The sequence below is a fragment of the Somniosus microcephalus genome, chromosome 7 (genome assembly GCF_052327205.1).
Source record: "Somniosus microcephalus isolate GS21.2 chromosome 7, FLI_Smic_1.0, whole genome shotgun sequence".
Taxonomy (NCBI): Eukaryota; Metazoa; Chordata; class Chondrichthyes; order Squaliformes; family Somniosidae; genus Somniosus; species Somniosus microcephalus.
In genome coordinates, this window is record NC_140993.1 from 106,518,000 (window position 1) to 106,533,612 (window position 15,613).

General features: G+C 41.8%; 1 protein-coding gene across 3 annotated transcripts in view; it reads left to right on the plus strand.

The window, feature by feature from the left end:
• rock1 (Rho-associated, coiled-coil containing protein kinase 1) overlaps nt 1–15,613 on the plus strand; it is a 245,316-nt gene that overhangs the window by 147,209 nt on the left and 82,494 nt on the right. For all 3 annotated transcript variants that reach the window (XM_085992815.1, XM_085992816.1, XM_085992813.1), the window contains exons 11-16: nt 820–886; nt 4,100–4,188; nt 4,628–4,676; nt 5,321–5,456; nt 11,475–11,566; nt 11,654–11,900. In XM_085992815.1, the coding sequence (XP_085848941.1) occupies nt 820–886; nt 4,100–4,188; nt 4,628–4,676; nt 5,321–5,456; nt 11,475–11,566; nt 11,654–11,900 (680 nt within the window). The remainder of the gene's footprint in view (nt 1–819; nt 887–4,099; nt 4,189–4,627; nt 4,677–5,320; nt 5,457–11,474; nt 11,567–11,653; nt 11,901–15,613) is intronic.

The following is a 15,613-nucleotide window of genomic DNA, read 5'->3' on the forward strand; positions in this document are numbered from 1 at the left end:
GAGCCCTGTGGAACACCACTGGAAACAGCCTTCCAGTCACAAAAACACCCATCGACCATTACCCTTTGCTTTTTGCCACTGAGCCAATTTTGGATCCAACTTGCCATTTTGCCTTGGATCCCATGGGCTTTTACTTTTTTGACCAACCTGCCATGTGGGACCTTGTCAAAGGCCTTGCTAAAATCCATGGAGACTACATCAAATGCAGTACCCTCATTGACCCTCCTCAAAAAATTCAATCAAGTTAGTCAGACACAACCTTCCCATGACTGCCCTTGATTAATCTGTGACTTTCTAAATGACGATTTATACTGTTCCTCAGTATTTTTTCCAATAATTTTCCCACCAACGAGGTTAGGCTTGCTGGCCTGTAATTACTCAGTCTATCCCTTTCTCTCTTTTTAAACAATGGCACAACGTTCGCAGTCCTCCAGTCCTCTGGCACCATGCCTGCAGCCAGAAAGGATTGGAAAGTGATGGTCAGAGCCTCTGCTGTTTCCTCCCTTGCCTCTCAACAGCCTGGGATACTTTTCATCCAGGCCTGATGATTTATCTACTTTCAAGGATGCTAAACCTCTATTGCATGAATGCATTTTCTCATTTAGTATGTTATGTCAAAATAAACCAAATTAACTGTTATCAGGGAAACTTGGTACGTTCTCGTGGTATCATTAAAATTGTTATAAACTACAGTTTCTTTATTAACAAGATAACCAATTTTAATTCTGATTTTCAGTATTAACTGTTTTACATAGCATTTTATTGAGATGGGTGTGAAATGCTTTCGTAAATTCTTCATTGGTTTCATTCTCTTCATAGGAATTCATCTGGTACCTCTAGACGAGCCAGTGACTGTAGAGCTAGTTCCACCATAGACAATAGTCAAGTAAGGATTTTATGTTATTGCTTTCAGTTGATAATATTTGAATAGTGTAAATATCATAATTGTTCATGCAGCCATCCTAGTTGCATTTCTCTCTGCAATCCAGAAAACAAACTTTTTTTGTAAATGGTTACTAAAACATGAACTCCAGTCTCAAACCATTTTGTATGAAATAAATCATTTGTGTTTTTGGAGAGGAGTGGAGGGAATAAAGTGAGAAGCAACATCTTCTCTATACCTCATTTCAGGATTTTCTTTCAGATAGCTTTACAAACTTTTCAAAGCTGGAGTAGAGAGTTGTGATGCAGGCTTATGGTATTTAAAAGGAAGGTATCTGATAAAACTAGGTCTAACAATGTTGAAGAAAATAATGAGGAATGTAGAAACTGTAGTGGGGATGTGAAAATGGAGATTAGAAGGGTTAAAAGGGAATATGAAAAAGGCTAGCAGATAATCAAAAACAAAATATTAAGGACCTTTTATAAGAATGAAATATTTAGTGGGGATAGAACCACTCGAGAATGAAGGAGGAAATCTAGTTCTGGAGGGCGAAGGTACAGAAAGCTGTTTGATGACAGGAAACTAAGTGTTAGTATTAATGGTGTTGCTGAGATTGGAACGAGTTGAAAGTGATACCAAGATTGGTGGGAGACCAGAGGATTAGGAAATTTTTAAAAACCAGCAAAGGATGACTAAAAAAAGAATAAAGAGAGAGATGAAGAAGTAAGAGATTAATCTGGCAAGAAACATTAAAACAGATAGTAAGACCTTCTACAGGTATATAAAAAGGAAGAGGGTAGCTAAAGTAAAAGCTGGTCCCTTAGAGGATGAGACTGGGGAATTAATAATGGGGAACAGGGAAATGGCAGAGACTGAACAAATATTTTGTATGTGTCTTCACGGTAGAAGACACTAACAACATCCCAATAATGGATAATCAAGGGGCCACAGGGAGGGGGGAACTAAAGACAATCACTATCACTAAGGAAATAGTACTTGGTAAAATAATGGACCAGATGGCCTGCATCCCAGGGTCTTAAAAGAAGTGGCTGCAGAGATAGTGAATGCATTGGTTGCAATATACCAAAATTCCCTGGACTCTGGAGAGGTCCCAGCAGATTGGAAAACCGCAAATGTAACACCCCTATTTAAGAAAGGAGGGAGACAGAAAGCAGAAAACTATAGACCAGTTAGCTTAACATCTGTTGTTGGGAAAATGCTGGAGTCCTTCATTAAGGAAGCAGTAGCAGGGCATTTGGAAAATCATAATGCAGTCAAGCAGAGTCAGCATGGTTTTATGAAATGGAAATCATGTTTAACAAACTTGCTGGAGTTCTTTGAGGAGGTGACAAAGCTGAGCCAGTGGATGTGTATTTGGATTTCCAGAAGGCATTCGATAAGGTGCCACATCAAAGGTTACTGCATAAGATAAGAGCTCACGGAATTGGGGGTAATATATTAGCATGATTTATTTCATACAAATACAAAATGGTTTGAGACTGGAGTCTCAATTGGCTAACTAACAGAAAGCAGAGAGTCGGGATAAATAGGTCATTTTCCGGTTGGCAAATGGTAACTAGTGGGGTGCCACAGGGATCGGTGCTGGGGCCTCAACTATTTACAATCTACATTAATGACTTGGATGAAGGGACCGAGTGTAATGTAGCCAAGTTTGCAGATGATGCAAAGATGGGTGGGAAAGCAAGTTGTGCAAAGAACTCGGAACCTGCAAAGGGATATAGACAGGCTAAGTGAGTGGGAAAATATTTGGCAGATGGAGTATAATGGGGGAAAGTGCGAGGTTATCCACTTTGGCAGGAAAAATAAAAAAGCAAATTATTATTTAAATGGAGAGAGATTACAAAATGCTACAGTTCTGAGTGACCTGGGGGTCCTTGTGCATGAAACACAAAGTTAGCATGCAGGTACAGCAAGTAATCAAAAAGGCAAATGGAATGTTGGCCATTATTTTAAAGGGGTTGGAGTATAAAAGCAGGGAAGTTCTGCTACAACTGTACAGGGTATTGGTGAGATCACACCTTAAGTACTGCATACAGTTTTGGTCTCCTTATTTAAGGAAGGATATACTTACATTGGAGGCAGTTCAGAGACGATTCACTAGGTTAATTCCAGAGATGAGGGGGTTGACTTATGAGGAAAGGTTGAGCAGGCTGGGCCTATACTCATTGGAATTTAGAAGAATGAGAGGTGATCTTATTGAAACATATAAGATATTGAGGGGGCATGAGAAGGTAGATGCAGAGAAGATGTTTCCCCTCATGGGGAAATCTAGAACGCAGGGGCACAGTTTTAGAATAAAGGGTCGCCCTTTTAGAACTGAGATGAGAAGGAATTTCTTCTCTGAGGGTCATAAATCTGTGGAATTCTCTGCCCCAGAGAGCTGTGGAGGCTGGGTTATTAAATATATTTAAGGTGGAGATGGACATATTTTTGCAAGATAAGGGAGTGAAGGGTTATGGGGAGCGGGCGGGGAAGTGACTTTGAGCCCAAGATCAGCCATGATCTTATTGAATGGCGGAGCAGGCTCGAGGGCCAAGTGGCCGATTCCTGCTCCGATTTCTTATGCTCTTATGATATACCCCAGAAGTCAGTGCTGGATCCACTTTTGTTCTTGATATATGATTTTGGCTTGGGCATAGAGAGCAACTCTAGCACATTAATGATGAATCATTTAGGGCAATGTTTCTTGCATGGATGAATGAGAATTTATAAAACTCACTAGTTAGTTTCTCAGGCTAGTGAGTTTTCACAAAATGATCTATATGCAGCAGCCATAGTCATCAGTTTAAATAAATGCTTCAGCGAAGGTGTGTCATGATCATTTATTGCATTTATTACAACTATTTGTCTAAAGTGTCAGCTTGGCTCAATTGGTTGCATTTTCACATCTGACTGTGGTTGTAAATTCAATCCCCAATCCAAGACTTGATGCATAAAGTAGGCTGATGTTTCAGTGCTCCACTGAGGGTGTGCTGCATTGTCAAAGGTGGCCTCCTTCAGATGAGATGTTTATATAAATGCAAGTCTTTTTTTCAGACGGAAAGTGTTGCACAATATCTGGATGTTGGTAATTAATGAATTTAAACAAGCCCAGTGATGCCATGTATTTCTCTCTTTTTCTACTTGATATTCAATCTTAGAAATTTGAAGAAAATAGTTTAATGAGTACTTCACCTTCGCTGTCTTGCTTTTAAGGTTGAAAATTTGAAAAAGACAATTTATGAACTTGAAGAGCAATTACATAATGAAATGCAATTAAAGGATGAATGGGAACAAAAATTCAGGTAAGGCACTGTGTCAAGCTGTCCATTTTTAATGTGTTGGAGAGCCCACCCCTTTCTTTAATTCTGTTTTTAGATTGCAGCACTAAAATCGCATTATGAACATAATGCATGTCATAAAATAAAAACAGAAAATGTTGGAAATACTCAGCTGGTCAGGCAGCATCTGAGGAGCGAGGAAAAACAGTTAACGTTTCAGGTCTGAAACGTTAATTCTATTTCTATCTCCATGGATGCTGCCTGACCTGCTGAGTATTTCCAGCATTTTCTGTTTTTATTTCAGATTTCCAGCATCCGCGGTATTCTGCTTTTGTAAATGCATGTCATGTTTGAAACTGCGGTATGACCAAGAGTGCTCTGGCGAGGGGTAGTAGGCAAGATTCTGTGCACACTGTTTTCTGTTTATTTTTCTTATGAAAGTGCTCAATGCTTTTTTTTCTAGGATGGCAACCACAAAGTTAGAGAAAATAACAAAGGAACTGGATGATGAGGTGATTTGCTTTGTGTTCAGATTTGTTTATAATTTATTGTACTGTTTCCTGCACAAGTGTAAGTCGGTATTTATAATTTCCAGTCCATAAAATGTTAAAATAGTTCTATTAGTAAATTGAACATTAAAAAGTATTTGGGTTTTTCATAAGTAAATTTATTATTTGTAATACCATAAATGTGGAGCATGCAGTTAATCTTCATTTAAAGCTGTAGCATCCAAAATGTAAAAATACTGAGTTTTAGAAATATTTGCTATAGTTTGGATTTGTTTACCATTAGCAACAAAATGTGGGTTCTGTTCCTTTTTCACAAAGCATAATATCCCAAAATATGGAGATTACTTTAAAATTGCAATATTTTTAAACTCACATACTCTATCTAGGGCTTTGTATTTTATCTGCATTTTGTTTAATGTAAAAAGTTTTTTAAAAATCTGTCTTGATTCACCAATATCCTTAGAAACTGGTATACAAATAATTTTAAGCTTTTTGATTGAGACATATTCGCATTCAGAAAATGTTGTGCCATATTATTGAGTCTACTATTTTCAATGTCTTCGGATTTATCATTCTGATGGTTTTTTAAATTTTGTTCACTGAAAATTTTTCTAGTTTAAAATTTTGTGTTTTGGCTTTATCTGTAGGGCAATGCAAGAAAAAGTTTAGAGGTTAATGTGTCTCAGCTCGAGAAGGAAAAAATGATGGTACAGCACAAAATCAACGAATACCAAAGGAAATTGGAACAAGAGGCTGAAAAGAGGCGCAATCTAGAAAATGAGGGTGAGCTAGTTGGCTACTAACTACAGTGTGATACCCATGTTTGCATGTTTCTAAAATGTAACTACCTTGTTTAGTGCAAACTTGGTCACCAAACTAGATAATTTAATGCTTTTTTTCAATTCGTTTATGGGATGTGGGTGTCGCTGGCAAAGCCAGCATTTATTGCCCATCCCTAATTGCCCTTGAGAAGGTGGTGGTTAGCTGCCTTCTTGAACTGCTGCAGTCCGTGTGGTGAAGGTACTCGCACAGTGCTGTTAGGTAGGGAGTTCCAGGATTTTGACCCAGCGACGATGAAGGATCAGCGATATACTTCTAAGTCAAGATGGTGTATGACTTGGAGGGGAACTTGGAGGTGGTGGTGTTCCCATGTGTCTGCTGCCCTTGTCCTTCTAGGTGGAAGAGGTCATGCGTTTGGGAGGGTCTGCCGAAGAAGCCTTGGCGAGTTGCTGCAGTGCATCTTGTAGATGGTACATACTGTAGCTACGGTACGCCGGTGGTGGAGGGAGTGAATGTTTAAGGTGGTAGATGGGATGCCAATCAAGCAGGCTGCTTTGTCCTGGATGGTATCGAGCTTCTTGAGTGTTGTTGGAGCTGCACTCATCCAGGCAAGTGGAGAGTATTCCATCACACTCATTACTTGTGCCTTGTAGATGGTAGAAAGGCTTTGGGGAGTCAGGAGGTGAGACACTTGCCGCAGAATACCTAGCCTCTGACCTGCTTTTGTTGCCACAGTATTTATGTGGCTGGTCCAGTTAAGTTTCTGGTCAATGGTGACAACCAGGATATTGATGATGGGGGATTCGGCGATGGTAATGCCATTGAATGTCAAGGGGCGGTGGTTAGACTCTCGCTTGTTGGAGATAGTCACTGCCTGGCACTTCTGTGGCACGAATGTTACCTGCCACTTATCAGCCCAAGCCTGAACATCGTCCAGGTCTTGTTGCATGCGGGCATAGACTGCTTCATTATCTGACGCCTTCCATCACTTTGCTGATGATTGAGAGTAGACTGATGGGGCGGTAGTTGGCCGGGTTGAATTTGTCCTGCTTTTTGTGGACAGGGCATACCTGGGCAGTTTTCCACATTGTCGGATAGATGCCAGTGTTGTAGCTGTACTGGCACAACTTGGCTAGAGGCACAGCTAGTTCTGGAGCACAAGTCTTCAGCACGATAGCTGGGATATTTTCAAGGCCCATAGCCTTTGCTGTATCCAGTGCGCTCAGCCGTTTCTTGATATCGCGTGGAGTGAATCGAATTGGCTGAAGACTGGCTTCTGTGATGGTGAGGACCTCAGGAGGAGGCCGATGGATCATCCACTCTGCAGTTCTGGCTGAAGATGGTTGCAAACGCTTCAGCTTTGTCTTTTGCACTCACGTGCTGGGCTCCACCATCATTGAGGATGGGGATATTCATGGAGCCTCCTCCTCCCGTTGGTTGTTTATGGTCCCCCACCATTCACGACTGGATGTGGCAGGACTGCAGAGCTTTGATCTGACCCATTGATTGTGGGATCACTTAGCTCTGTTTATAGCATGCTGCTTCCGCTTGTTAGCATGCATGTAGCCCTGTGTTGCAGCTTCCCCAGGTTGGCACCTCCCTTTTAGGTACGCATGGTGCTGCTCTTGGCATGCTCGTCTACACTCCTTATTGAACCAGGTTTGGTCCCCTGGCTTGATGGTAATGGTAGAGTGAGGGATATGCTGGGCCATGAGGTTACAGATTGTGGTGGAATATAATTCTGCTGCTGCTGATGGCCCACAGCGCCTCATGGATGCCCAGTTTTGAGCTCCTAAATCTGTTCTGAATCTATCTCATTTAGCACGGTGGTCGTGCCACACAACATGATGGAGGGTGTCCGCTGTGAAGACGGGACTTTGTCTCCACAATGACTATGCGGTGGTCACTGCTACCAATACTGTCATGGACAGATGCATCTGTGACGGGTAGATTGGTGAGTACGAGGTCAAGTAGGTTTTTCCCCTCGTGTTGGTTCTCTCACCACCTGTCGCAGGTCCAGACTGGCAGCTATGTCCTTCAGGACTCTGCCAGCTTGGTCAGTAGTGGTGCTACCGAGCCACTCTTGGTGATGGACATTGAAGTCCCCCACCCAGAGTACATTCTGTGCCCTTGCTACTCTGTGCTTCTTCCAAGTGTTGTTCAACATGGCGGAGTACTGATTCATCCGCTGAGGGAGGGCGGTAGGTGGTAATCAGCAGGAGATTTCCTTGCCCATGCTTGACCTAAAGCCATGAGACTTCATGGGGTCCGGAGTCGATGTTGAGGACTCCCAGGGCTACTCCTTCCCAACTGTATACCACTGTGCCGCCACCCCTGGTGGGCCTGTCCTGTCGGTTCTACAGGACATACCCAGGGATGGTGATGGAGGAGTTTGGCATATTGGCTGAAAGGTATGATTCTGTGAGTATGACTATATCAGGCTGTTGCTTGACTGGTCTGTGGGACAGCTCTCCCAATTTTGGCACAAGTCCCAGATGTTGGTGAGGAGGACTTTGCAGGGTTGACTGGGCTGGATGTGTCGTTGCCATGTCCGTAGCCGGTGCCAAGGTCGATGCCAGGTGGTCCACCCGGTTTCGTTTTTATTATTTTGTTTTGTAGCGATTTGTTTCAACTGAGTGGCTTGCTGGGCCATTTCAGAGGGCAGTTAAGAGTCAACCACATTGTTGTGGGTCTGGAGTCACATTTAGGCCAGACCAGATAAGGACGGCAGATTTCCTTCCCTGAAGGACATTATTGAACCAGATGGGTTTTTACGACAATCCGATAGTTTCATGGTTACCATTACTGATGCTAGCTTTTTTATTCCAGATTTATTTAATTAACTGAATTAACTGTACTGCCCTGTATGATAGAATACTCTTCTTTGTGCCTATTTAATTAATTATAATTTAAGGCAAAACTAATCAAATACTAGCGTGCTTCCCATGGGCATTTCAATATAAATAGAAACAAGTTATTCTATGGCCAATTGTGCAATTCAGGGTATCATATCTTCAAAAGGGTAGTGGAAAAAATCCATGGAAAAGGCCGGATTTAGTGCTAGAAATTAGAAGAAATGTTTCTTTGCCAGTAGTATTAGTACACTCCTAATGCCCCTTTAATGACCTGGTTAACAAAAACCATTATGTTTGTGTTTCTATTTTGTAATTTCAAAATTTGCTGACGACAACAAATTGAGGGTGTGTATATAATTAATACAGAGGAGGACTGCGACAAAATACAGGAAGGCATTAATAAACTTTCAGAATGGACATGTCATTTCCAAATTAACTTCAATATAGATAAGTGTGAGGTCGTACATTTTGGTAGGAAGAATAAGGAGGCCATGCAGGTGAAGGAAGGAAGACTTGCATTTATTTAGCGCCTTTCACGACCACCGGACGTCCCAAAGCGCTTCACAGCCAATGAAGTACTTTTTTGAAGTGTAGTCACTGTTGTAATGTAGGAAACGCGGCAGCCAATTTGCGCACAGCAAGCTCCCACAAACAGCAATGTGATAATGACCAGATAATCTGTTTGTGATGTTGGTTGAGGGATAAATATTGGCCAGGGCACCGGGGATAACTCCCCATCTCTTCTTTGAAATCGTGCCGTGGGATCTTTTACATCCATCCCTGAGAGGGCAGATGGGGCCTCAGTTTAATGTCTCATCTGAAAGACGGCACCTCCGACAGTGCAGCTCTCCCTCGTACTGCACTGGAGTGTCAGCCTAGATTTTTGTGCTCAAGTCCTGGAGTGAGACTTGAGCACTTGAGGTGAATAAGCAAACAAAGCACTGGGGTTCATTTCCAGAGGGATAGAATTGAAAAGCAGAGAAGTTATGCTAATCTTGTATAGAACCTTGGTTAGACCACACATGGAGTACTGTGAATAGATCTGGTCTCCATATTATAAAAAGGATGTAACGACATGGGAGAAGAACAATTGTAACTTACATAATCAACTTGTCATCAATTTTCTGTAACATTATATTTGCTTTTCCTTATGCTGTAGCAATATTTAGTTCAGGATTGCTGCGTGCACTGTTCATCTAAGGATGCATTTATACTGCGACTTTAGAATTATAGATAAGTGGTTTCCATGCTAGAGTGAAACCTTCGACGGTGATTTCACCAGAGCTGTGATTTCACCAGAACTTCAGAATCGGGGCTACAACGGGAACACTAGAATAAATCAGATTACCATTAATGATGGACACTCAAGCAAATGGCTATCACATTCCTTTGTCAGTATAGCTGCACCCCAAGATCAATTGTATAATTTAAAAAATATATATTTACTAGTCTTGGGCTAGGACAGTGTTGTCCAATATATTTGCCACTAGCCACATGTGGGTAATTGGGAATCTAGATGTGGCTAATTCTGATTAGTAAATTAAAAATGAGATAGACACTGTCGTTGGGCATGTGATCTCAGTACTCATATTTACATGGTGTATGCATGTGTACTTTAACCTTTTTGTACGTTTGTTGATAAAAATGCTAAGACAAAAAGCAGAGTGTGTGTGCTTTACTTCATTGGTTACTGAATGGTGGTAGATGTTTGTAAGTAAATATACATGTGAAGTTGTATATATTGTATGAGTGTATGCAAGGTGTTGCTACTAAAATTAGTGCATGTGGCTAAAACGGTGATGGTGTAGCCACACCTGTGGCTAGTAAACAATTTCTATTGCACAACAATGAGCCATGGGGGAAAACAATGAAAATGCGATTCCACTCTTAAATGTTATTCAATAACTCCCACTGTAAAGTGCAAATGTGCAGACACCTGGTAAGGACAGGATCGAGTTCAACAATTTCAGATCATAACCTCGGTCCCTATTGTATTTTTATATATTTTTTATCCACACTTTTGGTTTGTGCCTTTTCCTTTTTTTTCCTCTCCCACATGGCAGCTGTCTTTCATTCTGCCAGCGTATTCCACACTTCATCTAGAGCCATCCTTTGTTTCTTTACCTGTCCTATTACCATCTCGTCTTGCCTTGACTATCTCTTAATGTCTCTTCACCCCCCACAGACCTTCCCTTTTGTTCTTTCATCCCCTCCCCCATTTCCCAGCCCCCAAACTTGCTTTTTAATCTGTTTCATTTCCTGCTTTTTTCTCAGTTCTGACGAAGGGCCTTCGACCTGAAATGTTAACTCTGTTTCTCTCTCCACGGATGTTGCCTGGCCTGCTGAGTTTTTCCAGCGTTTTCTGTTGTTATTAAGGACAGGATAAGATTCAGTTGTGAAGATTCCCCCGAGCTGATCTAAAAATCCGCTGCCCGCACCCTAACTTGCACCAAGACCTGGTTGCCCATCTTGCCCTGTGCTCACTGACCTACATTGGCTCCTGGTCTGTCAACGCCTCGATTGTAAAATTCTCATCCTTGTTTTCAAATCCCTCCATCGCCTTGACCCTCCCTATCTCTGTAATCTCCTCCAGCCCTACAACCTTCCGAGATCTCTGTGCTCCTCCAATTCTGGCCTCTTGCACATCCCCGATTTTAATCACTCCACCGTTGGTGGCCGTGCCTTAAGCTGCCTTGGCCCTAAGTTCTGGAATTCCCTCCCTAAACCCCTCTACCTCTCTCCTCCTTTTTAAGCGCTCCTTAAAACCTACCTCACGTGTCCTAATAGCTCCTTATGTGGTTCAGTGTTAAATTTTGTTTGATAACGCTCCTGTGAAGTGCCGTGGGACATTTTTACTACGTTAAAGGTGCTATATAAATGCAGGTGGTTGTTGTTGCATTTCTCTCAAATGGTTGAATAGCATACTGACATTCACTGTCTGTACTTTCACAATAAGAGTGCCGATTTAGGTGAGGTACCAGTGTCCCAATGCAACACTGCCGCTTTTTGCTTTTTCATGTTTGCTGATTAAAATGCGGCTTGTTAGATATTTTCTTGAAATTTGTGCCTATTAGAAATTCTTTTAATAGAAAATCAGTTCCACAATGGTTTACATTTCATTGATAAGGTGGCTGTAACTTTTAACTGCTTACTGATTTATCTGTAGTATCTACACTGAAGGAACAACTTGAGGATTTGAAGAAAATGAACCAGAACACTCACATATCAAACGAGAAAATAGTGCAGTTACAAAAACAAGTAAGCCCTAAACCCATATGCTGAAGTTTTTCCAAATCAAAAAAGCAAGGTATGCCTGAAAAACTTAATGCTGTTGTTTATTAATAGTTAGAAGAAGCTAATGCTTTGCTACGATCTGAATCGGACACAGCTGCAAGATTACGGAGGAACCAAACTGAAATAACAAAGAACATGAGCCAGTTAGAGACTGTAAATAGTGATCTGCAGGAGAGAAACCGAGCTTTAGAGAATACCAAGCTGCAGCTGGAGAAGGATATTATCCAGCAACAATCTGCTTTGGATACTGAGAGAAGAGATCGCAGCCTTGGCTCAGAAATGATCAGTGATTTACAAGGTAAGAGGCGTTTGGAAATTGATATGTTGTAATTTGTGATCTTCATTTCCTTCCTGCAGGCAAGTGGAAAACTTGTCTCCAAGTCACACTTGAGCCACAAGATGTGTAAAAACAGTCAGATGGTGACTCTTCCTTAGATTTCCCTCCCCTCTCCAGAATGATTATTGTCTGATCGGCACCTCCTCATTGGAGTGGAGAACTCCACTAATCTGTGGAAACAGGTGTTGGTCCTTTATCGTGCAATGACGTCCTTTGAAGTAATAGGCCCTGATTTTGCTCTCAGTGGCAAAGGAGTTCACCATTCACCTCGCTGACAGCTGCCCACAGACTTTTCATGGGCTTGTCAGCGGAAATTTCCCCATATCCGGAGTCTGTTTCAGCGCAGCACCTTCTACTGGGATCTGTGGCATCTGTGAACAATAAAGCAACAGTGAGGCTCTTCAACCAATCAGATTGAAGAACCCTCACTGAGCCACGCAGAGTCCAAACCAGGAAGTATAAAGCAGGAAAAATAAATTCGATTTAAATCGTGTACAGAAAGTGAAAGAAAGCTTGGGAAATGCGGATGGGATTAAGAGAGAGAGATAAAAGAGACATACAGCAAAATTTAAAAAAAATTAAATTAAAAAAAAAACTCTATCACTAATTTTCTTCTGAGAATGAGACTCCACACTTGTAAAATAAATTTTTCTAGGCCAGAGAGGTTGTTCAGCAGTAATTATCACCTATTACGCTGTTAAAAACTCACTTACTCCTGAATGCACCAGCCCTAACTTTTTCAGCCATTTTTAGTGCAGAACTAGTGGACAAGTACCCCAAGTTCACGCCGTTGCAGTCATTTCAATGCCGAGTCTATTGGCGAGGACTGCAACAGTGCACCCTGTGGCGGAGCAGGGTATCTCTCACAGCAACTTCAGGATTTCCGCGTTTAACTGCACATGTGCAGAAGCCAGAAGTTGCTGTCCGATTTCCTTCATTAGAACGGTGAGAGCTGTTAGCCTCACCGCTATTCTCATTGCAAATTCCGAGCCAGTGTATTAATACAGCAAATAATGGTGATTACAGTGAAATCTCTTTAGGAAGATTCAGATGACATAATCAAGAATGAAGATCTAGCAGTTTATTCTCCTCCGTATACCAAGGTGCTATTTTCATTGTAATCTATACCGCTCACTTTTTTATGTAGAAGTGTTATTTTTCACGTTAAAAATGGGCTTGACTATTTACGGTGTGAAAGTGTGGCGCGCCCCCCCCCCCCCCCCCCCCCCACCACACAAGCCGGAGGTGAGCATCATGGCCAGCATCAACCAGGGCAATCTATTCCGTTGAAACATGATATTCTGACTGAGATACTGTATTTTTAGCATAATCATAAAGTTTAATTTAATCTGTATATATTTAATTTCTTGTGCTAATACATATTGTCTTTGTTTCGACCTCCAACTTTAACCACTTCAAGCAAACTGATTACATTAGGTGTACCTGGAATGCCTCATTAAACATTTAGTACTGAAGTACTCTTACTGTGCTCATATTGTTCTAAGTATAGTGTTCAGTTTTAAAACTTTTGTGTGTATCAAGATGGCTAAAATTCCATTAATTTCTTTTTATTTAAAATCCGCTACTTTCTTTCCTTTATTTTATTTCTTTCCCTCCTATCCTCTACTGAAGATATTGACTCCTTCCTCATTTTTCCTCCACCCTCCCAGAACCTCACCTACATATGTGTGAGTTTTACCATGGAGGCCATTATAACGAGTCCGTGTACACACTTATTATGAGAGTTGCAAGATAGTGATCAGGAGTGAGAACTCTGTCCATGTTTCCCTAACCCAGGTGCACTGAGGTCAATTGTAGCTAACTTACCACAGACTAGGAATTTACCATGGAATCTTTCTGGCCTGTATAGCTGAGTTACTCATTGGATAAACTGACTGAGCCATCAATGAGTGTTGGCAGGAATCATCTGATGGCTTGGCTTCTTCCTGGATAAACTCAGCCATCAGCCAAGTTACTTTTCTTCCTTTATTTTTGCATGCAACCTTTATCTGGTCCACTTCATTCACTTCCTAGTGGACAAAAACCCAGAACACTAAAGTGCCTTCACATTTGGCACAAACTTCATGACTTCAGCAAGCATACGCTGAGGGGCTTTGAAGGAGAAATGGAAACGAAAATCACAGTTGTGCAACCGAGTAAGTGGCCAGTATGCCCCCAGGCCTTTGTTAATGCTGCTTTCTAGCAAAGAGACATGCAACAGCATGTCAATGACGAGACTCCCCAATTTTTCCCTCCACCTCTGTGGACGCAGTTGGTCTCTTATCTGCATCTCCATACTGCTTGGCTTCAATCTGGAACTCAGTGGAGTGCAGCACTCCATTCTGTGAGATCATGTGTTGGTAAGTCAACCTTCTGTGGCATGGCATCATTTTTTAATTAACAGCTCAGCATGTCTTAAGTTCTGTCAGGATTGTAATAGCATGGTTAGGAACAATTGAAAACCCTCCTAAATTACCAAATCAATATTCTGAAACCTTAATCTCTGAAGTGCATCCTTACCCACAAATGAACTTTTCCCCATTCTTCTATCTTTACAAGCCTCTCTGAGTATGCTTGCTGAATTGGTGATTTGTGCCATATATGAACATATGAAGATAACAGGCAGGATAAGACCAGCTGGCCCATCAAGCCTGCCCCACACTCATAATGACTGGAGCATCATGACCAGATACTTCCTACCATCCCCCCACCCTGTAGCTATGTAATCTGGGAGAAGCAAAAAAACAGGAAAAACCCTGGGCCAATGAGGGGAAAAATACTCTAAAATTCCACAGAAAACACATGGCCCATCTGAGCCCTGTAATTTTTTCCCTTCAAATATTTATCCAATTCTCTTTTGAATGTTGCTATTGAATCTGCTTCCACAACCCTTTCAGGCAGTGCATCCAGATCACAACTCGCTGTGTAAAAAAAAAACTTACTACTTTTACCAATCACCTTAAATCTGTATCCTCTGGTTACCGACCCTTCTGCCACTGGAAACGGTTTCTCTTTATGTACTCTATCAAAACCGTTCATGATTTTGAACACCTCTATCAAATCTCCTCTTAACTTTCTCAACAACCCCAGCTTCTCGGTCTCTCCACATAACTGAGGTCCCTCATCCTTGGTACCATTCTAGTAAATCTCTTCTGCACAAAGGAGGTTCGAGCAAAGGAGGTTGAGGGGTGATTTTAAACAGGTGTACAAGATTATGACGTGTTTGGATATGCTAGACGGGGAAAGGCTGTTCCCACTAGTTGATGGTACAAGGACTAGGGGACATAGATTTAAGGTATTGGGCAAGAGATTCAGGGGGGATGTGAGGAAAAACTTTTTTATGCAGCGAGTGGTGAGGACCTGGAATTCGCTGCCGACGGAACTGGTGGAAGCGGAGACACTCAATGGTTTCAAGGGAAGACTGGATAGGCACTTGAGGGAAATAAACTTGCAGGGCTACGGGGATAGAGCGGGGGGATGGGACTGACTGAATTGCTCTACAGAGCCGGCACGGACTTGATGGGCCAAATGGCCTCCTTCTGTGCTGTTATGATCCTATGGCTCTGAGATTAGGAAGCCTTGTCATTCTTACTAAAGTGTGGTGTCCAGAATTCAACACAATACTCCACCTGAGACCTAACCAGTGTTCATCAAGGTTTAGCATAACTTCCTTG